Below are 23,981 nucleotides of genomic sequence, written 5' to 3'. Positions count from 1 at the left end.
CTGTAATCGGTTGATCGTCAGTCTGGTGCTGTTTGTTTCAGCTGACACCTGAATGGTTCACCTGTTTGTGCTTTCAGGGCTGGAACAAAAATCCGATCTGATCATAAACTCCTTCTTGACAGAAAGTGGGGAAGTCATACGACTCCCTGCCTTGATTGAACCACCCTTCCCCCCATTTAGCACAATAAACCTTTATGACCATGAAGAAATGCTTGACTCCCAGGTCCCAAGTGCCTCTCCTCTGCTGACAATGATTGAAGACCAGCAGGGTTGGAAAATGTCTCGTGGCAGCCTCTGTGTGACCCTGAAATCATGTGTTGGTTCTCAATGAGTGGCTCAGTCAAGCGTTAGTGACAGACTTGTGTGAACAAGCGGAAGACAAAACAAGTGGATGTTTGACAACTGATGTCTGATACAGCGACTCAGGGTTTGTTTGGGACCCTCTGAGTTGCCGACTGGCAACACTTTCCCCACATTTCCTTCTTGCTTCTTTCTTTTACCCCCTTGATGTTCCTGCATCGGAAACTATTGATCCACCAAGCTCTGGCTTTATGACTATTACTTCCTATTCCCAGACTTCCTTGTCTCTGGTCGCATTCCTCTTGAGGTCAGACAACTAACTGATCATAGTCATTTTTGGCCTTTTTTTTTCCAGCCAACTAGTTCAACAGTAAATATAGCATGTTTTTGTTTTAAAACAAACAAAAAAAAAAATCATATTTTCATTTGTCATTTCTGTGCATATTTCCTGTTCCTCAAAATACATTGCAAGAAAATGAAAATATATTTTTGATACAATTTGCCTTTTTGTCAATCTCAAACGTCTGGTTCAGAGTTTTATTTTGATTTATATACAATAAAAAGCATATGAAATGAAATATTTTCATGGCATATTTACACTTCACAAAAACATTTATTCTTGTTAGATACATTTGCCCTTGCTACTTAAGTAAATATGTTTGATTTTTTCCATCATGTTCTTTAGGCGCGATGGCCCCTCACTTCCTTCAGGAAGTTTAGACTGAAGACAGAGCATGTCAGAAGTGTTTCACCTGATGAGCAACAAAATACAGAATTATAATTCCTCAGGTCACGAGTCATGGAGTGTTCCTCATCATTTCTCAGAGTCGGGGATGTTTGATCCCGAACAGGTTGGTTGACAGTATGAGGTGTGAAGTGCAACCAAAGTAACCAAAGCCCGGCCAGGTCGGCAGCGAAGGGAGCGGCAGAGTGGCGCGGGAAATTTTGTCCTGGTCAGACGTGTGGACGAGAAGCACAGGCCTGACTGAACAGACGGGGTCGCTGCAGTGCCGGTAAACATTTGCTGGGTCACATGCATAACCTCAGTCTTTGATAGCCAAGACCCAAGAATCACTTCGTAAAATACAAATGCTTCTTTCCTTCTTTGTGCAGTTCAGCATCATTTTATATTCTGAAATTCTATTTCAACTGAACAGGTAATTGATGTGCGTCATTTTATTGGTCAACAGCGCCATCCAGATGAGCAACATCATCCCACGACGGTGAAAAGTAGCAAAAGCTCTCATGTTTATATTTGTAACGCAAACATGGGTCAGAGCAATGAAAAGAAAACCGTTCTATCATCAGAGCGGAACTAAGTTATCTTCCTCTGACGCGTCAGGGACTCGTGACAGCGTGACATCAGCGGAAGTAAACAGACCAGGAAGTTCTGTTGAACTCGGTTTTTGCTTCCAAATGTGCACCTTCTCGTCCTTGCGCTCCTGAGGGTTCGGCAGCGATGGAGAAACAGCGCAAAGGTCTGGATGCGGTTCGGGAAGCTGCGGTCGATCCGCAGAAGAGAGGCGCGTCCAGGAGTCACTGTGTCAAACCAACTCAGTGTTAACCGTTAAGGGAGAGCTTGTTCTGGACGGTTGTCTTCTTCAATGGAGCTTAAGACATGCAGCTCCTAATGAGTCATCGATATGAAATCGTTCGGTTATTATTTGTGTGTAAAAAAGACGTCATTGAGCCGAGCTCTCGCAACCGTGCTTGACTGTGGATTACCGAAGAAATGGGTCGCAGACGACACATTAGCTCGTGTAATTTGCTTGAGTTCTTCACAGTCTAAATGGTATCTTCTTATTTGCGGACATCCACGCTAACAGAGACTGATAAACTCACTCACTTCACTTTCAGAGAATTCGTTCTCTATGATTTCAATGAGAGTCTTCTCTCTTGTATGTCAAAAACTTGAGGCTTTAAAACTGATCGCCGTGTGTCTGCAGGTGTGAAAGAAGAGCCACAGGAGTGCAGTTCCAAACTGGACCCTGAATGTCCAAGTGTTAAAGAGGAACAGGAGGATGAAGACGCTGCAGAGTCCCTCTTCAATATTGTTGTAGTCAAGGATGAAGATGTTGAAGAGGGTGCTGAGTCTTTAGAGCCACAGACCAACAGCTCAACTCAACTCATGAAAACTGAGCCTATTGGAGACACATGCAAAGGACCAGAACCAGTTACCTGCTCCCATCCTGGTCTACAATCTGACCAGAAGAGGTCACTCTCTTCCGGATCTGACACTGATGACAGTGAACATTGGCAGGGAACCAGAACCTATCCTTCCTCTTCTGTCAGTGAGGCGAGAGAAGGTGACCCATCTCTGAGCTGCACTGAGTGTGGGAAAACATTCATCTCCAAGTCTGGACTCTGTCAACACAGAAAAACATGCAGTGGGGAAAAATCTTCTACCTGTTTGTTGTGCGGGAAAAGCTTCACGAAGAAATGCAATCTGAAGACTCACATGAGAAGTCACACTGGCGAGAAACCTTTCAGCTGTTCAGTGTGTCAAAAATGTTTTGTTCAGCGAGGCGATCTGAATAAACACATGAGAACACACACTGGAGAGAAACCGTACTGCTGCTCGGAATGTGGAAAATGTTTTAATGATAGCGGAGATCTGAGGAATCATGCGATCATTCACACAGGGGAAAAGCCCTTCTCCTGCTCTGAATGTGGGAAATGTTTTAATCAGAGAAGAGTTCTTAATCGACACAAGGTCATTCACACCGGTGAGAAGACGTTTTGTTGCTCAGAATGTGGAAAATGTTTTAATGACAAAGGACATCTCAAGAGACACATGAGAACTCATGTCGGAGAAAAACCATTTCACTGTTCACTATGTGGTAAATGTTTTAATCGTAGCGAACATCTGAGGCGACACAAGGCCAGCCACACGGGAGAGAAACCTTTCAGCTGCTCGGAATGTCATAAGTGTTTTAACAACAGAGGAGATCTGAAGAGACACATGAGAATTCATAGCGGAGAGAAACCATTTAATTGCTCAAAGTGTGGCAAACATTTTAATCAGCGAGATTATCTGAAGAAACATGAACAAACTCACATATCAGGGAGTGTTTCCACAGCTCAGTGATGGGAGAGACTTGAGACAAGTGATGTTGTTTTGGAAATTGCTCAGAGAACGGCGTCTGTGGAGAAATGTGGCTGTCAGTGTCATGACCTGTTGTACGTAATCAGTCATTTTATACGTAATTCATTGCCCTTACAAGGGTCACCTGCTCCTCTGCCGTGTGATGCACTCACAGGTGAAGCCCTGTGGCATTTAGAATCCACAGTGCAGGAGAGATCTCTGAAACACATCATCTGATGTGACAATGAATAAAACATGACACAAATTCCCCAGGTGTTTGAGTGTAATTCCAGCTTGATGGAGCTCTGGTTTGGGATGAACCTGGGTCATTTTGTGAAGAGATTGTTTGTTCTCTTTGTGCTACCATGGGTTTCCACCAGACACTACAGTTTCTACTTACGATCCAAAGGCATGCAGAGGTTAATTGGTGAGTCCCAATTGGTTGGTGGTGTGTGTTTGTTGTTAGTCAGAATGTGTTCGGTGTTGGACATTTGACCAGCTTGCGTCATGTCCCTCCTCACAAGCCAAGACTGTCTCTGTTTACCCTCTTTTCATCAGGCTGCATTTCCCCAGACAAAACAGTTCTCACTCAGGTGTCATCTAGCGTTATCTCTCCTCACTCATCATCAATGCGGCCTGTTGAGCTTTCTTCACCTAGGTCGGACTGTTGTGATTCCATGAACTTGAACTGGCAACAGTTTCTCAGCTCCTCCCTCCCTCTCCCTGCCTCCCCGGACGGTCTCCTTACTGCGGGACACAGGGTGTTCAGTCGCTTTGGGATTCTCGCCCCCGACGTTCTTCAACTTTAGGACTGTAGTTCAGAGCCAAAATCGCTGGCCAGTTATCCATGTCATGGGAGCTGCTCCACACAATCAGTGGAGTTCCAATTCTGTGATCACTGCGGAGGGGACTACAGAAATGTTGAGCTCAGCTGCTGCTATTAAACTAATTGGTGGGAAATGAGAGAGATTTAACAGCGCAACAGTTGGACAACTGTTGCACTGCATTTGTCAGCAGCTCCCCATCAGTGAGCCCCGCCATCACTGACTGAGGAGATCAGTAGGTCAGACATGAACTTTTAATTCCTTGATCAGTCCTCCAGTCCTGAGTTCAGATGGCACGGAACCACTGTCCCCATCACCAACATCTGGAAGGTGAAAGTGTGACACCAGCGGAAGTAAACAGTCAAAGTGCACGGTGCAAGTTGAATAAAGCATCCAAATTGGCTTTCGGTTGCGAGTGGCAACAACAAGAGATGCAGAGAGAGAAACAAGAGATTGATCAGCTAGTTCTGGGCGAGGTTCGGAAAGTTGCAGTCCAGACCGAGCAGAAAGGTTCGTGTTTCATGAAACGCTATGACACAGGAGAGGTGGAACGTTGGAACATGCACGCGATGGGTGCTGCTGAGTGACGTCACTCTGATTCTGGTCTTCATGTGTTCTAAACTTAACACTTCATTGCTTATCAATATATCAAGGTGAAGACAAAGTGGATGCTCCTCCTCATGATCTTCCTCGTGAATGAAAGAATATTTTATTCTACCTCAAATGAGCTCCACATGTAAAATACAGAATCGGTTTTGATTTTAAAACCTTCTATTTGGTTTTGAGGGCTGATAGATTTTGGCTTTTTTCTCTCAGGGCCATGGAGGTTTGGATTCTGTTTCTTGATATGCCAAGGCGCTGTCTTCTTGATTCTGACTTGAGTTCAGGAGTGACTGAAGAACCTTCACAGTGTCGTCAGGATCATCTGACTTCAAATGAAACTGTTAAAACAAATGTTTCTTAAACTTTCCAGCCGACTGTGGAAAGGACTCCTCCTGGTTTTAAGGAGGGCAAAATCTGCTCTCATATCCTTGAAAGGGATTGTTGCTGCCGTTCAAGGTCAGTTTGGATACGCTCATTTAGAATGACACATCGACATGGTGCATCAAGGAGCATCAACATGTGAAAGAAATAACACCAAACTGTTCACAGTTTTCACAGTTTTGTATTCTCAGATCCGATTGTTTCACTGATCAGTGTTCCACCCTGCGTCTTGGCGGAACTGTAGTAGATTTTTTTCTTATTTTTATTCATTTATTTCGAGTAGAAGAATGTGAAGATTTGGAAACTGATTTTATGTGTGGTTGTTTGAAGTACATTTGTGAGCCAGTGACGTCAAAAGTTGAGTTCAGGATTGTTGTCTTATCCTTGACGTTCATTTGTGTCAAGCAACTGACAGCTTTATTGTGACCTTGCAGGTGTTCAGCAGCAGCTGGGGAAAGAGGAGACTCAGAAGTTGAGCTCCACTCTGGACCAGGGTCAGCCAGAACCTCCATACATTAAAGAGAAAAAGGAGGAGGAAGATAAACCGTCTTGCTCACAACTTCCTCATAGAGAGGAGGAGCAGCCTTTGACTAACAGCTCAATTCGACACATGAAAACAGACACTTAGGGTCACGAATATGAAGGACCAGATCCAACCAGCTTATTGTCCTCTGAATCTGACACCGATAAAAGTGAAGACTGGTGGGAAAGTAAGCAGACACAGTTCAGATAAAGTGTAAAGACCAAATGGAAGCAGAGATGATGCTGTTAACTATCTGATCAGTGGATGTGGTAAAATGTGTTCCTCTAAATCTGGTCCTACTCTGCAGAAAAAAACACGTGTCGGGCAAAATTCTTTGACCTGTTAGATTTGTGGGAACTGTTGGATGCACACAGGAGAGAAACTTTTCAGTTGTTTAAAATGTTGGAATGGTTTTAATTGGCGAGGAGACCTGAGAAGACACATGAAGATTCACACGGGAGAAAAACCGTTCTGCTGCTCGCATTGTGGTAAATGTTTTAACCGGAAAGAAGATCCGAAAAGACATGGAAGAATTCACACAGGAGAAAAACCTTTCTGCTGCCCACAGTGTGGAATTGGTTTTATTGAAGGAGGAAATCTAAAGACCCACATGAGGATTCACTCTGGAGAATAACCTTTCCGCTGCTCAAAATGTGGTAAATGTTTCACTCGCAAGGGAGATCTGATGAGACATATGACAAGTCAGAAAATCCACCTGAGATTCCACTCAGAAGAGAAACTGTTCACCTGCTTGGAATGTGGCCAATATTTCATTAAAAAGGGGAGTCTGAAAACTCACATGAAAAGTTGAAGAATCAAGTATCTCTCGATGGTAGGATACCCTGCCCGACAGCCCCCAGAAATGTGATTTTCTTCAGTAGAGTATACTGTTTTTACGGCCAAAAGTAAGTGGAAAAAAATGATGATGAAAAACGTAATCTCACTGCTCAGAAAATTGTGAAACATGAGGGACAAGAGGAACCCCGGCGCTCCCACACGAACAGACCAGTGGGGGGCAGCAAAGCTCCATACAGCCCCTGATCTGTTTGACAAAGAAGAACAGCGGCTCCATTTTCTCCCCGGACCGCAGAAACAGGTCCTCGGAGTCCTGTCCCTCTGCGGCTCAGGTTCCTTTGAAACAGCAACGGTTGGCATCTGACGACGGCTGACTCGAGAGAGGAGAGGCGGAACACTGATGAAGATGGAGTCCAGAGCAGCAGGTAGCTGATGAGGGACCGTCGACGCCGGGTTTTATTCTTGCGGACGCACGGGATTCCGCGGCTTGTGTCAACACCACACACATGTAGTGTTAACTTTGATATCGCAATAGGTCCTAGGAACGAATGGTTCAACAGTGTCACAAAAATATAACTGACCGTAACAAGTATTTGGTTTATCTATCTGTCTATCTTCTCTGATCGAATTTCTATGTCTTGGTTATTAGCTTGATTAGTCGCTGTACCACATTGCATTTTAAAAACTTTTCAAAAACGAATTAAATAATCTAAAGGCGTGCTGTCAGTGTGACGCTGCTGGAGTCATTCACAAGCAGAAAGAGCCTTTGGTTTCACCTGTTTTGATGTTCTTTGCATTCCACTCTCTGACTCTTTGATAATAATAATAATAATAATAATAATTCCAACAAGCCAACAGAACAGATACTGTCAAGAAAATTCTTTAGAATAACTTCAGAGGCACTGAAGAGGCTGAACAACATGCTAACAGCAGAACATTGGAAACATTATTGGCCACTCTGCTGCCATGAATTGCGGGTTAACTTATCTTTAGTGCAATTAATTGAGATTATGTATATGACACCAAGAACTATGGACATGTTAGGAGGATGTTACACAAATGCAAAGCAATAAAAGTGAGTTTTTAGCAGGTTTTGCTTTCATATTCATTCTTCTGTTAGGACTCACTATGCTAGCCACTTAAAGAAACAGTCATGAAAATGTGATGTCATCAATGAGGATGAAAATGTGAATTGTGCAGTGAGAACAATACTGTTCAGTGTCAGACTTGGTTCAACTCCATCTAGTCTCTCAGTGGCCTGTGCCTCATCCTACACTTTCATTGCGGACATGGCCGCTAGTCAGAGGCGTCCATTAATATGCGCGACTTCAATTTTACATGCTTTACATCATTAAAGTGCCTATTCAGCATGTGTCATGGGTCGTCTACTGATACTTCACCAACACAAGTATAGTTTAGTTTGCATATTTAGTGACTGAAGAGAGTCTGTGTGTGCAGGTGTTCACCAGCTGCAGATGAAAGAAGAGGTTTCCCCCGAAAAGCTGGAGCGAAGCAGCAGCCTGTACCTGGAGGGGCATGAATCTCTTTTCATTGAAGAAGAAAAAGACCAAGTAAAAGAGGAGGAAGAAGATTTCCCAAAGATCTCCCTCACTATCGGTAATGTTAAGATCCAAGAAGATGAAGATGAGAACACGCCTCTGATCTGCAGCTTGAGTCACCACATAAAAACAGAAGCTGGAGTAGACGATTGTTGTGGACCAGAGCCAACTCCTTACTTGGATACACATCTCCACTCTGAGCAGCAGAGGTCACCATTCTCTGAGTCTGACACTGATGACAGCAGGGACTGCAGAGAGACCAGCACGTCTCATTCTGCTTCAAATTCTGTGGAGAATTCTAAAGTACATGTGACGGAGAAGAAAATTGATGATGGCCACAAGTCGCTGGGCTGCCCTGGATGTGGCAGAAAATGTTCCTCAAAGTCTGGACTGACTCAACACATGCAGTCCTGCTCTGGAGAATCTTTGACTTGTTCGTTTTGTGGCAAACACTTTGCTAATAGGCAGTATTTGAAGATACACGTTCGAATTCACACTGGAGAAAAACCTTTCGCCTGCTCTCTGTGTGGTAAATGCTTTACACAACGAGGACAGCTGAGGGGCCACATGAGAATCCATGCTGGAGAAAAACCTTTCATCTGCTCGCAGTGTGATTAAAGTTTTACACAAAGAGGACAACTAAAGGATCACATGAGAATTCACACTGGGCAAAAACCTTTTGTATGTTCTCAGTGTGGTAAAAGTTTTACTCAAAGAGGGCATCTGAAGGATCACATAGGAATTCATTCTGGAGAAAAACCTTTCCATTGCTCTCAGTGTGGTAATTGTTTTACACTTAGAAACCAACTGAAGCGGCACATGAGAATTCACACTGGAGAAAAACCTTTCATCTGCTCAAAGTGTGGCAAATGTTTTGCCCAGGTAACAAATCTGAAGGAGCATGTGAGAATTCACACTGGTGAGAAGCCCTTTACTTGTTCCCAATGTGCTAGATGTTTCACGGTAAGAGGGCAGTTGAAGGTTCACATGAGATCTCACACTGGAGAAAAACCTTTCACTTGTGCTCAGTGTGGAAAATGTTTTGCATTGCGAGGCAACCTGAAGAAACACATGAGAACTCATGCACATAAGTGAGAGAACTTGACATGCCACCTAATGCAGAACATCTAAGGGCAATAATTTTACACCTACACTCCAAACCATGCAGAGCTGGTACCGGTGTACAGTGACACACATGCCTTTACACCCAGAGTTGAAAGTGTCATGGAGGATTTCATCACAGCTGTGTAGCTGATGTGTTATCAGGGTGGATCCAATGAATGAAATGAATGTTGTCATATTTATTCATTTTCTACGCTACGGCCACTGAGAGCAGCTCTTTTAGCACTGTTGTTCCACATGAGTGTGACGGATGGGTTGATCCTTCTGTGGAAGGCTGCGCATCTGTGCCAGTGAGGTGGCTCTTCTGGCTCCTTGTCGAGAGTGTCATGCCGATGTTCCAGAGACCGACCCATTTTATTCATGTGCAAATCAATGTCAACTTTCCTGAAGATTCTGAACATCGATTAAAACGGAGACTGAATTATTGCCCACTAAAGTCCTCATTAATATCAATGATATGTTTTCCATGAATATATCTAATTATAATTAAGAAAATGTAATACACAAAACCAGAGAATGTTTGTGAGCTGCTGGTCAGGGGTCAGTATTTCTGTAAATGTTGCTTTGGTAGATCAGATCTCCCCACTGGTGGGTCTCTGGGACACTCGTCCTGCTCTCCTGGTTCCATCCCTGCAGTCATCTCCACAGATCCCAGGGACTTATTAAACCCTGCTGACAGAAATATTAGCACACCACATCTGTGCATTTGTTCAATAAATCTTTTGATTTAAGCAGACTGAAGTGTGCGATGTTTCAACAGCCGCCTTGTCTCTTCACTTCCTGTAAGCACCGTCTAGCATCTGGGCACACTGCTCATTCGTGCTTGCAGTCTGCTAATTCTTTAGTTTCTGTTCTCTAGTTCAGTCAGTGTATCCCTCCAAACCTTTATCTTGCATTGGAAGAATTACTCCTTTGCTCTGAGGAAATGAGGAAACAGTTTGGATTATTGGTCCTGGTTCTTGTGTCTCATACGGAGGAAGAACCAGCACAAACTTGGGTTTCAATGGCACCGTCAGTAAAGCTCCGCTTCAGTCATGCACACAGAACAGGTTCAGCACACATACATCGCCTCAGTAGAACATGTGGTGAAGCCCTGTGTGCCTTCACCAGCTGGCCGATTACAGGAAGCAGGTGAAGACCGGTCACCGTGCCGCAGCGAAGTTTCTCCAGCTGATGTGCGATACAATTCTGTCAGCTTCAAGTGTGTGTCCACAGTTCATGACGTTCCTGAAGCAGCTATCTGTAATCGCCCAGTTCACGGCAGTGAATGCCTACAGCACTGGATTTTGAGGAGTCACCTCGTTGCTGCAGAGCTCTTGGTGTAAAGCAGTGATCCCCCGGTTGGCCAACCATGGTTGGCCCATTGTTTTACACCTTTGGGTCGTGAGGGCCGCGAAACACTCAGTTTTAATACATTAGCCACGTATGGTGGCAGTAGTGTGTCACTGAATTGACTTGACAGCTGCAAATCTGATGGATGGCGTTCAATGGAACAACATTCTTGAAAAAAAAAAAAAATTTATAAAGAAAGTGATGTCGCCCCCCTAACAGTAAAAACTGTTCAGGAAAGCACCTGTAGAAACAGTACTGAAAATTAATTGGAACCTTTTACGGCGAAACTTTTCTTTACATTTTTCATATATCTTCTTTGGAGAGCAATTATTTTTATTTTATGAAATTTAGACATGGTTTTATTATATTTATCTTATCCAGAATTTAATCCGTGTTTCCAATTTTCTCAACAGTTTGAATCCAAGTATGCAGTTTGCATACAAGTGGTTATTTTTTCTTTAGTCAATTTGATGAATATGACGTGCACTTGGTTCTGCTACTGGTTGGACTTTTTGATGGCAAATGTCTTTGCGATGGTCACATTGTTTCATGTCATTTCACAAGGTTTTGCTTTGTTTACATGTAAGTAGATTAAATATGGTTATTGATCGTGAATGAAACGAAGAGTGATGAATCAGTTCTACTACTTGAATGGGCCCCGAGCCCATTTGTTCTGGGAAAGGTGGGCCACAAGATCAAAAAAGATTAAGAGCCCTTGGTGTAAAGCATGTACCAGTTCCACAACACTTTTCAATTTCACAGCTTTTATTCCTGCGTGCCTGTCTTGACTTGTCTGTGAAAGAACCTTGCCTGGCGGAGGAATGAAGGTAGATCGAACAGAGTCAGTCCGATCCCAGCACAGAACATAAAGGGACTCGATTAAACCTAGGCTTCGGAATGATCCGGATTCAGCTGCACTGAGCTGGATTCGTAGATTAATTTGTGTATTTGAAATTTCACATGCTCCCTTCTCTGTGGCGCCACTCTCTGCAGTGAAGGAAGCAGGCTCAATAGAAACATTTTATCCTCCGACAGACTCGAAGGAAGCTGTGAGGCTGGCGAATGGCAGCGGCGACGGGCTTCAAAACATGGCCTCTCCACCTGCGGTGACTTTTCTCTCAACCTCTTGGAGCAGCTCCTCCTCAGGTCTCCTGAAAACAACGGCAATAAACAAACATCTGACAACTGAGAACATGACACCAAATAGCTACAGCAAAGGGGGTGGACCACAGATGTTAGCACCGCCTGGTGTTTAACCAGGGCGTGTTTCAGAAATATCACAGCGTCCTTCCTCAGAGGGAAGAACACATCCACACAGTGAGCCAGCAGAGCGGACCTCATCATCATACCTGCTGTCTCGTCTTCTGCGGCTGCAGATGATGATGGTGATGCTGTTGCAGCTGCTGGGACCTCAGCCTCCTGGACTGCCCGATCTATATTTCCAGACGCCTCCCGTGGGGAGAGAAAGGGGTCGAGGAAGTTCAGGTCTGCAGAGTGCCGCCATTTACTCCCAGTCGCTGGTGCTGACCCGCTCCTCCGCTCAGTCTCCTTCCTCTTCTCTCTCAGGTAAATGTCCCTCAAACTCTTCCACTTCTTCCTGCATGTCTCCGCTGAATGAACATAGGAACTCCTTCAACACCTGGGTCAATAAACCCAGACAAATACAGCAGATAAAAGTCCCCACTCACCAGAAATGTTGACGATTTCGCTCACTTTCCTCCAGGCCAGATCCTTCTTCTGTCGGTCGCGGTAGAATGGGCACGATGTGTCATATAAAATCGGGAAGGCGTAAACAGCGTCGATCAGCGTACAGCGGGAGAAGATGCTCTGCCTTCTGTGGCTCCTCTTATGAATGCTGAGATGTTCTCTGGTCGTGAAGGATTTGGCACAGACAGAGCAACACAGAGATCCTTCATGACTGCAGGCTGAATCGTGCAGATTCAGGTCAGACTTGGAAGAGCAACACTTCCCACACCTGGAGCAGCTCAGCGAGACATTTTTGGCATCTTCTCTCTTCTGACTGACTTCAGGATTCCCCACAGGCTTTGAACACAACACAGTGTTGCTGGTGTCCCTCCAGTCTTCACTGTCATCAGTGTCGGACCCAGATGTGCGAGACCTCTGCTGGACGGAGAGTACAGGTGGAGTGACGTAGCTGCCTGGTTCTGCTCCATCATCTCCTAGTTTCAAGTGTTGAGTGGAGCTTTTGGTAGGAGGCTCCTCCTCTCCCTGATGAAGCTGTGAGAGCGACGATTTTTCATCTGTCTTTTCACTCTTCACAACATTATTGAAGGAGAAGCCAGAAACATCTTCCTCCTCCTCTTCCTGTTTGATGTGTGGAGGTACTGGTTCTTCCTGGTCCAGGCTGGAGCTCCAGTCCTGAGCCTCTTCTTTCACCGGTGGCTGCTGAACATCTGCTAACACACAAAACCCTAGACTTACTATAAGATGGAACTAGATGGACTTTGGATGTTGTGTTGGAATGTTAAGGCGGTAGTAGCACTTCTGACTGTCTGAACACACAAGTGTTAGCGAAGGCAAGAAAGTGGACCTTCCTGACCACTGTAGCGTTTCAGTGATCGTGACCGGAATCCTGAAGAACAGTGGCGTTTCTATCCTGACCCCAGGGCAGTGACGCGAAACACCTCCGAATTTCATGGGTTTTTATGCGAACACTTCCTTTTACAACACAAAGAGATCACTTTCGTCATCCAAATGTGTCAGACGCCCCGACACAATATTCGACTTCTAGCGGCTCTGACCCATTAAGTTCATGTACTGAGGTCCGTCTGTAAAAGGAGACATGTCGGTGCAAATAACGTGACGGCTGAACGAACCTCTTCGCCCGGACTGGACCAAAGCTGTGAGGACCATCACCGGAACTTCGCCATGGTCGTCCAACTTCTGTTGCTTCTCCATCAGTGCCCAACCGTCCGCAGCACTACTGAATGAAAAACAGTGCACTGAACAGCGTTTACTTTTACTTCCACTTCCGCTTGTGTCACATCTTAATGTTCCGACCTCGATAATTAATTAAGGTTCCGCAGTTAAGTCGAACCGGAAGTTCTAATAATGAAAAAACAAACAAACAGTGGGTTGCAACAACGAACGAATGGATTAGTGAAAAAAAAGAAAAACAACGAATGATCTGCTTCACTCAATTCAACCAAAGTCCAAACCTTGTGAAAATCATAGATTCTGTGGATGTTATTTTCTCCAGGAGTCTATTGTCACAGGTGGAAAAGATTTGAGAACATGAGATTGTGTTTTTCAGTCCCTTGTTTCATTATTAGCTGATTTTTGCCACGAGTTCAACTTGTGAATATTAAAAACACACATCTACTTTATAAGCGGTTTCTATCCCTGAGGGACAACGTGATTGGGTGTTGCAGGCAGCTGGACTTTTATCTGCACACTGACACGTTTGTCTTCCTATCTTAGTGAGGACAGTCACTGACATAATGCTTTCCCCAGCATCCCCTCCTAAATCTAACCATCTAAAACAATACCGGAGTCAAGCTCAACCCAAAACGAAAAATCTGCAGTGCTCGTGTAATGTGAGTATTATGGTGATGCCAAAACAAAGCTGATTTGAAAATACAGGGCACGGAAATATATCTTATTGTTTTAGAAAATCCAACTCACTGGTCAAGTGAAAGACACCCAGGAAGTTAGAACTCAATTTCATGTGTCATTTCAAAATAAAGGCCTTTTTCAAATGGCGCATATTGAATGTGGATGTGTGTACATTCGTTTGATATTGTGAAAAATCCATTAGGTTGACCACTATGCCACCGATCTAGATTTGAACTAGAGCATCATGACGCATGCGTGGCTCCCAGTGCCAACCCTGTACCGTCTGAAGTGCCACCATACACACAACCAGAAAAAGACGCCCTCTTCCCTTGGTGTGAAATGTTTACTCCAATAAGCAGCTTCAACTGTCTTGCAACATCATGATGTGCAATTAATACACTTGATTTATTTTAGCTAACACAAAGGATCCCAGGTGAGACATTGCTGTGTCAGAAATCCGACTGAAGTCCCAAATTTTAAGAACATGGGACTCACATCGTACTAACAAATGCCGCTTCAAAATTATTCTTATGTGTGACTTCTCTCGTGTCTCTTTAGATGACTTGATGCAGTAAAACTTTTCCCACATTCTAGGCAGGTGTATGGTTTTTCTCCAGTGTGGCTTCTAGTGTGATACTTTAGCGTTTCCCTCCAACTGAAGCATACGCCACAGTGAGAGCAGCGGAAAGGTTTCTCCCCCGTGTGAATCCTCATGTGCGTCTTCAGATTTTCTCTCTGGTTAAAACATTTACCACAGAAGGAGCATTCGAAGGGTTTCTCTCCAGTGTGAATTCTCACGTGAGTCTTCAAATATTCTCTCTGATTGAAACATTTACCGCAGAAAGAACACTCAAAGGGTTTCTCTCCAGTATGGATTCTCATGTGAGTTTTCAGCGAAGCTCGTTGAGTGAAACATTTTCCACAAACTGTGCAAGTAAAAGACCCTCCGCTGCAGGCGTTTCTGTGCAGATTCAGTCCTCTCTTGGAGGAACAAACTCTCCCACAGCCTATGCATGTGAGAGATTGACCAACCCCTGTTTTATCACAGGTGGTTGAGTTTTCTGCAGAGGTTGAACACACAGGGGTGCAGGTTTCCCTCCAGTCTTCACTGTCATCAGTGTCAGATTCAGAAGACAGCGACCTCTGGTGTCCAGAGTTTAGATGTGGATTTGAGTCTGAGGCTGGTTCTGGTCCTCCGTGAACTTCTCTCTTCAGGTGTTGAGTTGAGGAGCATTGTGAAGGGTCCCTCTCTTGCCGATGAAGTTGTGAGGACAGACCTCCACTCTCACCCTCTGTCAGTAAAGAATTTGAGCAGTCCTTGGTGATGTCCTCCTCCTGCTCCTCCTCTTTAATTTGGCATGGTTCTCTCCGGTGCCGCCTGAGGATCCAATCCCTCTTCTCTGGCGGCCCCTCTTCTTTAACCAGCAGCTTGTGGACATCTGCTTTGACATAAACACAATCACATCAAAAAACAATCAAACTGCTAAAAAGTTCTTGCGATTTCACTTGGTTGCAGGTTCAGTGTGAACATGTGAGCAGGGAAAGGAGGAGACCTGTATCCAGCCAAATCCTCCAGAAATGGTTTGCCAACAAGCTACAGGCTGCTCGATCGAGACCTGGACTTTCTGCACTTTTATACTTGTGTGCCATTGTAGGCTGCGACTCTCATCACAACCTTGGCAATATCTTCTTCAAATTCAACATTTGATGATGCCCACCTTTCCCAGAATAATTTATTACTCTTGATTTAATTTGTGATCAATAACCATATTTAATCTACTTACACGGAAAAAAAAACAAAACCTTGTGAAATTGTCTTCGAAAAGTCCATCCAGCAGCAGAAACAGGTGCAAGTCATATTCATCAAATTTACTAAAGAAAAAAATACACTTGATGAAAACTGTTGAGAAAATTGGAAAACTAAATTAAATTCTGAATAAAATAAATGTAATTAATCAATGTCTAAATATCATTACATAAAATTATTTAAACTCCATGGAAGATATAAGTAAGTGTAATTGAAAGTGTCACCATACAATGTTCTATTTTTTTTTAAACTGTTTCAACAGGTACTTTCATGAGCAGTTTCTACTTATGGGGGACGACATCACTTTATCATTTTTTCTTTTCAAGAACTCCTCCATCTTTGTTAAATATCACAGATTTGCACCTGTCAAGTCAATTCAGTGACAAACTACTGCCACCATACGTGGCTAATGTATTCAAACTCACGGCACAAAGGTGCAATGCAAAAAAACTTTTAGCGGCCCACAAGGTGGCGCTCGCGGCCCAAACATGGGCCTCGGCCCTGTGGTTAAGAGTCACTGCCTTAAACAACGGATGGAGTCCCTACTCTTCATAACCTACCTCCTTCCCCTTGGCAATATCTTCCTCAAATTCAACATTCAATTCCACTGACACACTGACGACATCCTGCTCTGCCTCACCAAACTCTCTCCATCCCTGGAACGCCTTACCACCCAAACTCAGGAGCACATACCCTTTTCAAACTCAACAGTCAAAACCTGATGCCATTCTCTCTTGACCTTCTCTGATTTTGTTGACGATTTAATGTTTTTTCTCCTTATTTTAACTGTTACTGTTGTGTTTTCTTTTCTTTTTCCAGGTGAAAAACAACATTTCAAACTCTTAAAGATGGTCGGAACCTGAGCTGCCGCTCTGCTTCTTCTTGACTTCTGACCAGGGTTCGCCAGAGAACAGCGAAACCAAAGGTTTCAGCCTTCAATTTTTGCGTTGATGAGTGCCATTGACATGCTCCAGTCACTAAGGACTTGAGGCACCGTGCTTCTGCTGGTCTTGTACGAGGCTGAGTGGACTTACCTCTCATTCATATGAGGACACGGGACAATCAACAACCTCCTGCCTGTTTGACTGAGATAAAAAATAATGCAGTGGCGAGGCTGAGGAGGACAAGTAAAGCTCACAGGAAGGGTTGGTTGGCAAAAAAAGCGAGACATTATATTGTAGCTCTTATCAAAAGAAGCCTCATGAGAAGTCAGCACCCTCATCACCCTGCAGCCACACACACCACGCTGGCATCACAACTGTTCCCACAACTCTCTTTCAGAATGGTGGACAGTCGCTGCACACCTTAGACTGAATAAAAGTCCATCCAAACCAAATTCGTTCGTTTCTCTCTAAACAATGATTTAACTTACTGACTTCATGTAATGTTCTGCATTGCATCCTGCTTCTGTTTCAATTGGTTATCTCTTAGAGTCACGCGATTTAAGCCTCAAAAAGTGAGCTGGGGTCTGATAAGCAGGGCAATTTTATGGTTTCAACACAATAAACGAGCACCTTTCACTCCCTTAAGAACTCAGTGACACCTGGACGAACCTCTGTCGTTTATCTGGGCCGCAGCTTTCTGATCCACATCCAGTGTTCTCTGACCGTCCATCTCTCGTTGTGCATCCATCACGGTCCTGGGCATGAAATACGATCTTGACGATAGAAGCGAGCCCTCAATGACAGTAGCTCGTGTGTGTACTTCCGCCGGCGTCACTGTATTCGGTTCCGATCGCAACATTGATTCTGCCCGTTGGTGACGTGTTATAAAGCTGAAACGAAAATCAAGAAACTTTCACAGTCTCTTGTTTTCTTTTATTGTGTGTTGTTAAGACGTCTTCATCATTTTAATCGTGGAGCTTTATTTCATTGACGCGGTCGGAACACAAAGCTGTGACGCAAGCGGAAGTAAACAGACAAAGGAGCTGCGGTGAAGTGGAGAATCGGGTTTTAATCGGGTGTTTTTTACGGTCAGATTCTCGGACGGTTCGACAGCAATGGAGAAACAGCAAGAGATTGACGGTCAGTGCAAACTTGTTGACGTAACTTGGCTGCGTCCAGTTGGACCAGCGGGGTTCTCCCGAGTGTCTCTGAGTTTGAACGAACCAACTGTCATCTTCCTCAGAAGACCTGCTCGGTTGTTTCCACACTCTGTTCTGTCGTGGTTGGATAGCTTGTGTCTAACCCTGAAACGGTGCTCAAAAGCATCGTTGGGCCGGGCTCGTGTCGCGCACCTGGGCCGCTGCTATGGGTCCAATAAAAGCTAAAAGCACGAAGGGCCTCTGAACACCCAAAACGATCCGTTGGTTCGTTTAAACAGTAACATTTATTACCCGTCTGGATCTGGGAATTATCTGAGCGGAGTCTGTTGGTTCATTTCCAAACTAACTCGAGCTGACGCCTCCGAGCTACTGATTTTTGCTTCTGAAAACTATGTCAAATTGTTCTCAACGGGAGGTTTTCTTTCGTCTGAGCTGTCTAAAAGCATTTGAACTCCACCATCTGAAACAATTAGGGATATAAACTACCTAGAAGGAGTATAACTGCAAGATATTCGTTTCTACAAAGAAAGAACTCCTTGTTTGTGGATGATTATTATTGTAACAGCATTATACTATACTGTAACTACAGTGTTGGATGCCATGCCATATGAAACCAGAGGCATTATTCTAAACGTGGTATGTGCACTGGATTCATTCTCTAAATTAGGAGTGAATGTTCTATCCCACTGTCTCCTGTCAGGAGCTGTTGTAGCACATGCCTTGTGTCTGGTTGTGCTTGTGTTCGTTCCATCGTTTTTCTCACTGAAATGGCTCTAATGTTGTTGTAACACTACCAGATGGTGCGGGCAGCGTCCCTGAATGTGGCTAGTGGAGCAATATTTAAATAAACAAAATACCATGGTGCTGCAAGGCTAACGTGGTCTCCACCTCTGTGAATGGACTGGGACTTAAGAGGTTAACATTTAGGATTAAGAGGACAAATTCACTCTTAACTCAGTCCAGACATGAAGGATAATCTTATATGAGTCATGACAGTCTGGTGTTTACCATCCTTGAAGGAGCAAAACATGGCTCCTTCCTCACCCTGGACAACTCTGCACCTCTAAGTGTTTGGATTATCACTATCAGGTTTTGTGTCTTTGCAGATGTCCAGCAGCTACTGGTGAAAGAAGAGCCTCAAGAATGGTGCCCAAGTCTGAACCAGGAGGAACCAGAACATCCCTGTACTGAGGAGGACGAGGAAGATGTTTCTGGGTTCTCCTTCAATAGCATTGTAGTGAAGATTGAAGAGGATGAAGAGAAACCGTCACTCTCACAGCTGCGTCAGCGAGAGGATGAGCCTCCAACCAGCAGCTCAACTCAACACCTGAAAACAGAAGCTGATGGAGACGACAGTGAAGGAGCAGAACCAGCCAGTTATTTAGATCCAGAAATACACTCTGACCACCAGAGGCCGCTCTCATCTGGATCTGACATTGATGACAGTGAAGACTGGAGGGACACCAGCAACACTCAGTTGTGTTCAAAGTCTGTGGAGAATCCAGTAGTCAGTCAGATGAGAGATGATGCTGACAATGTCTCGCTGAGCTGCTCCAGATGTGGGAAGCGTTGCTCTTCCAAGTCCGACCTGAATCTGCATCGGTCAGCATGCAGTCGTGAAGGATCTCTGCGATGCTCTATTTGCGCAAAATCTTGCAAGACGAGAAAACATCTCATTATTCATGAGAAAATTCATGCTGGAGAAAAACCGTACGCTTGCTCTGAATGTTGTAAAACATTCAATCATCGATCAAATCTGATTAAACACGTTCGAATGCACACTGGGCAGAAACCATACTCTTGCTCAGAATGCAGCAAAACGTTCAACCAGCGACCAGATCTGGATCGACACTCACGAGTTCACACCGGAGAGAGGCCTTTCTCTTGCTCAGAATGTGGGAAATGTTACAAGCAGAAGGGACAACTGAACACTCACATGAAAATTCACACAGGAGAGAACCTGTTCAACTGCTCGGTTTGTGAGAAATGTTTTGGAGAGGAGAGAGGACTGGAGCGTCACATGAGAATTCACACGGGAGAGAAACCGTTCTCATGCTCAGAGTGTTGTAAAACATTTAATGGACGATCAGATCTGAACAGACACATGCTGAGGCACACAGGAGAGAAACCCTTTCAGTGCTCTCAGTGTGATAAATGCTTTAATCAGAGTGGAGATCTGAGAAGTCACATGCGAGTCCACACGGGAACGAAACCATTCTCTTGCTCTATCTGTGGTAAACTGTTTAATCGGAATGCAAATCTGAAGAGTCACATAAGAACTCACACAGGAGAGAAACCCTTCCTTTGTTCAGAATGTGGTCAGCGCTTCAATCGGAGTGGACAGCTGAAGAGTCACATGACTGTTCACACAGGGGAGAAACCCTTCAGTTGCCAACAATGTGATAAATGCTTTGTTCGAAATGGGGAGCTGAAAAGTCACATGAGAATTCACACTGGAGAAAAACCATTTGGTTGCTCTGAATGTGGTAAAGGATTCAAACAGAGAAGGTCAATGGTTAGACATATGAGAACACACACAGTGTAAAAACTGTTACTCAGGATGCGGAAACTAATCGGACCAAGCAACCTGGAGGCATAGTTCAGGCCCAGTCTACTGTGTTTGAGTTTGGGCCTACTTTACTCCATCACTGTTGCCATAGTTTGTGACACATATTGAATGGTGGGCTATGCGTAAATCATGTAAACATGTCTGGTCAGCAGTGTGTACTTCTTCTACGCAGGTGGACAGGCTCAATGGAAAGTCTTCTATGTTTGTCAGTTATCTTCTGTTTGATTTGTTATCCCATCCATCATAATTTTTTCATTATTCTGTGAGAAACTTTTTTTTAATCCCAATGATTGTGGAAATGAACAGAAAAGGAAAATCATAATACTCTATGATAGATTTTCTAATCTAATTTATTGAGTTTCCCCACTGTGGGACAAAAAAGAACATCGAATCCAGAGGAGGGCAATTAAAGTTCCTAAGGGGCCACATTAGAAACCAACCGGTCTGAGGAGCCATCATCAAAAGACAGACAGCGATCTGGATCATTCCCAAAATCGAATCGTTACTTCCTCGTCCCACTTCACACATGTACTGAAAATCCCTCCATAACGTTTCAAGTTATTTTGAACACAAACAAACACCATCGAAAACAGAAGCAGGTGAAAGTTATGAACCATATATATAAACGAAACAGCTACATGAAAGGCACAGCAGCGACGTTTGCTGGACAAGAGATGAATTGCTGTATATAAACGAATTAAGGACGGAATATGGAATGTCGACTTTCATCAACAGTGTTCTTTGATCAGATTGCCCAACAGTGATGGAGAAACGAGGTTCCTGGAAGGCCAGTGCAGTGTTCAGGATGTGGTCCAGAAAACCGCGTCACTATCTGAATGAACACACATTTGTTGTCGTGACACAGTGAATAAATGATCACAACTGACCGTTGTTTTCACTGTTTATACTCCAATTCTACCTACCTGTGCGATCTGTAAATTCAATCGTTTTACAACAAGATTTTCTCTTTACAAAAGGAAGAGCGCGGATAATATATCAAGATACAAATGTCTACTTATTTTGGAACCAAACGGTTCCCTCAGCGGAACCATTGCTCGCTCCTTCGACGGGACGGGAGCGCGGGACACCGGAAGTAATCAATTGTACTGCAGCGCAACCAGTTTCGGGTGGTTCGGAATATGACGGAATACCTTGACAACGACTTTCAGCGTCAAGTTGTGGAGATTGTTCGCAGAGCTACGGATCAGACGGACCCGGCAGGTTCGTCTAAAGGCGACGCTTTTGGGGCAAATTGTTGTTCTATTTTGTTCCACTGGTGGGGGTTGGAATAGGATGTCATATATAAATGTATGAAACTTTACAGGCCTCAGTGAACACAAATCATTTGAAGAGTCGAATTGTTCTCACTCTCACCGATGTGTGCTTCCGCCCCTCGTGCGGTCAGAGAGCGACAGCTGGTGGCGTCAATGAAGACCAACACGTCTGACAAGGTTCCAGTCACGAGTTGACAGTAGCTGGTTCTCACGCTAAAAAGAGTGACTTATTCTAGGAAGGAAAGAGCTACACACTCCGTTCTTGTTCACCTGAATCGTTGTCCAGCACATATATCAGTAATATATTTCATGTTAAATAGAGTAAAATGATCTCCAGTGATTGAGAATGATCTGATTGTATGTTGTGTTTTAAAATCTAAATGTCCTGAGCTGTTCACATGATCAGGTGACTGAAACAAGCTGGCTGGGGAAACTGTCAAGTGTTCTAGTATCCAAAGGGACCTATAGAACACCACCAAGGTCCAGTTACTCTTAGATAGTCGATTTAAAACCCAGAAAGATTGTTTGAAGTATGTGTGCCTTTTTTGGAGTTATTCTGTTTACAAACTGATGCAAAAACACAGGGCTCCAATCACAACAGCAATCGGCCCGTCCAACTCTTCATTTTGTAATTACACTCTTCTAACATTGGGGGGCAGCCAGTAACTAATATATGCTGCTGTGACTGAACCAAGAGTTTTTGTTTCTCTGCAGTGAAAGAGGAGCAGGAGGACTCCGAACCTTCTGACATTAAAGAGGAACAGGAGGAGGAGGAGATCTCAACCTACCCTTTCAACATTGTTGTGGTGAAGAGTGAAGAGGATGCAGGTGAAGCTCCGCCTTTCCAGCTTCATCAGACCACCAGCTCAACTCAGTGCTTGAAAGCAGATAACAGTGGAGGACCAGAACCATCTAGTGACTCACTGCTAGGTCTGCACTCTGACCACCAGAGATCGCTCTCTGCTGAATCTGACACTGATGACAGTGAAGACTGGAGGGAAACCAGCGACAGTCAGTCAGCTCCCAACTCAACCCGCGACATGAGAGTTGATGAACAATCGCTGAGCTGCTCTGGCTGTGGGAAGGTGTGTTCCTCCAAGAGGGGACTGACGAAACACAAGCTAGCCTGCCCTGGAGAGTCTTTGGCCTGTTCAGTATGTGGGAAACGTTTCACTCTAAGAGGATCCCTAAAGAGACACATGAGGATCCACACCGGAGAGAAACCGTTTAGCTGCTCGCAGTGTGGGAAATCTTTTAATCAGAGAGAAACACTAAAGACGCACATGAGAATTCACACTGGAGAAAAACCATACAGGTGCTGTCTGTGTTGTAAATCGTTCAATCAGAGAGAGTACCTTAAGACTCACATCAGGATTCACACAGGGGAAAAACCATTCTCTTGCACCCAGTGTGGCAAATGTTTTAATCAAAGGGAAAATCTGAAGACTCACTTGAGAATTCACACAGGAGAAAAGCCTTTTAGTTGCTCTCAGTGCGGACGGCGCTTTAAACGGCGAGATTATCTCAAGTCTCACATGAAAATCCACACAAGAGAAAAAACATTAGCAGCTCAAGATGAGGGAAATGTTTTATCATTGCCAAGCCTAAACCTATCGAAAGTCATAACTTAGACCATCTCTTCACACTGCCGTGAAAATAGATGGAATGTCGTCAGGATGGGAGCTTTGTCCTCTCTAAAATGTTTTGTTCAAATGTGTGAGGTATATTCATCCAAAGCATTGATCCTTTCTGCACTCACTTCCCTGCTACGTGACGACGCCATTAGGAGCTCAGTTTGCTGTCAATTACTTTTTGCAGTGCATCACCTTGTGGCCACACTCAAGTACTGTTCAACTCTCATCTTGTTTTCTTCATCTATCAATGATGAGAGGGTGCCTCGTAATTTGTGCACAAACGTAAATGTATCGTTCATAAGTTGTTGATTTTTTTGTATTTCTGGTGAACTTGAGTGGAATGAAAGAATTGACTACTACCTGCAGAGGCTGTGATCTTTTTGGCCAAAGATTTAGGCTCTGCTGTGTACAACCAGAAACCCCTGTCTGGACAGAAGAGCCCAAAGGACTGTTCATTACATCGTCATTGACTATGGGATACATGGTACACAAAAACTCCAACTCCGGTGTTATTGAATCCAATATCTGCTCAGACATTGTCAGACATGTTCTT

The 23,981-nt window shown here is 44.2% G+C and overlaps 6 protein-coding genes across 7 annotated transcripts; 4 read left to right on the top strand and 2 right to left on the bottom strand.

Annotated features, from left to right (window-relative positions):
• The first annotated feature begins 1,665 nt into the window (after positions 1 to 1,665).
• LOC128762479 (gastrula zinc finger protein XlCGF17.1-like) lies at positions 1,666 to 3,639 on the top strand. Its single transcript, XM_053870785.1, has 2 exons — positions 1,666 to 1,778; positions 2,247 to 3,639. Exons 1-2 carry the CDS (start codon positions 1,760 to 1,762, stop codon positions 3,386 to 3,388), a joined length of 1,161 nt encoding a protein of 386 aa, XP_053726760.1. The 5' UTR covers positions 1,666 to 1,759; the 3' UTR covers positions 3,389 to 3,639.
• A 3,155-nt stretch (positions 3,640 to 6,794) lies between these two features.
• Positions 6,795 to 9,863, top strand: LOC128762521 (gastrula zinc finger protein XlCGF7.1-like). The gene is made up of 2 exons (XM_053870831.1): positions 6,795 to 6,936; positions 7,970 to 9,863. The coding sequence occupies exons 1-2, from the start codon at positions 6,912 to 6,914 to the stop codon at positions 8,686 to 8,688; spliced, it is 744 nt and encodes a 247-aa protein (XP_053726806.1). The 5' UTR covers positions 6,795 to 6,911; the 3' UTR covers positions 8,689 to 9,863.
• Positions 9,864 to 11,300: 1,437 nt separating this feature from the next.
• LOC128762463 (oocyte zinc finger protein XlCOF8.4-like) lies at positions 11,301 to 14,381 on the bottom strand. 2 transcript variants are annotated; one of them, XM_053870757.1, is made up of 4 exons: positions 13,362 to 14,381; positions 12,213 to 12,941; positions 11,874 to 12,134; positions 11,301 to 11,675 (listed from the first exon to the last, which is right to left on the bottom strand). In XM_053870757.1, exons 1-4 carry the CDS (start codon positions 13,441 to 13,443, stop codon positions 11,410 to 11,412), a joined length of 1,338 nt encoding a protein of 445 aa, XP_053726732.1. In that variant the 5' UTR covers positions 13,444 to 14,381; the 3' UTR covers positions 11,301 to 11,409. The 2 variants fall into 2 exon arrangements, with proteins under 2 accessions (XP_053726732.1, XP_053726733.1); XM_053870758.1 differs by having other exon boundaries at positions 12,213 to 12,938; positions 13,362 to 14,307.
• A 19-nt stretch (positions 14,382 to 14,400) lies between these two features.
• Positions 14,401 to 17,602, bottom strand: LOC128762502 (gastrula zinc finger protein XlCGF17.1-like). Its single transcript, XM_053870810.1, has 2 exons — positions 17,461 to 17,602; positions 14,401 to 15,539 (listed from the first exon to the last, which is right to left on the bottom strand). The coding sequence occupies exons 1-2, from the start codon at positions 17,552 to 17,554 to the stop codon at positions 14,629 to 14,631; spliced, it is 1,005 nt and encodes a 334-aa protein (XP_053726785.1). The 5' UTR covers positions 17,555 to 17,602; the 3' UTR covers positions 14,401 to 14,628.
• A 113-nt stretch (positions 17,603 to 17,715) lies between these two features.
• On the top strand, positions 17,716 to 22,561 carry LOC128762449 (zinc finger protein OZF-like). Its single transcript, XM_053870736.1, has 2 exons — positions 17,716 to 17,931; positions 19,058 to 22,561. The coding sequence occupies exons 1-2, from the start codon at positions 17,907 to 17,909 to the stop codon at positions 20,494 to 20,496; spliced, it is 1,464 nt and encodes a 487-aa protein (XP_053726711.1). The 5' UTR covers positions 17,716 to 17,906; the 3' UTR covers positions 20,497 to 22,561.
• On the top strand, positions 21,659 to 23,964 carry LOC128762505 (oocyte zinc finger protein XlCOF20-like). Its single transcript, XM_053870814.1, has 2 exons — positions 21,659 to 21,741; positions 22,509 to 23,964. Exons 1-2 carry the CDS (start codon positions 21,660 to 21,662, stop codon positions 23,423 to 23,425), a joined length of 999 nt encoding a protein of 332 aa, XP_053726789.1. The 5' UTR covers position 21,659; the 3' UTR covers positions 23,426 to 23,964.
• The last annotated feature ends 17 nt before the right edge of the window (positions 23,965 to 23,981 follow it).

The sequence above is a fragment of the Synchiropus splendidus genome, chromosome 7 (assembly GCF_027744825.2).
Source record: "Synchiropus splendidus isolate RoL2022-P1 chromosome 7, RoL_Sspl_1.0, whole genome shotgun sequence".
Taxonomy (NCBI): Eukaryota; Metazoa; Chordata; class Actinopteri; order Syngnathiformes; family Callionymidae; genus Synchiropus; species Synchiropus splendidus.
The sequence above is the reverse complement of the archived record's forward strand: the minus strand, read 5'-3'. Positions and strand labels throughout refer to the sequence as shown.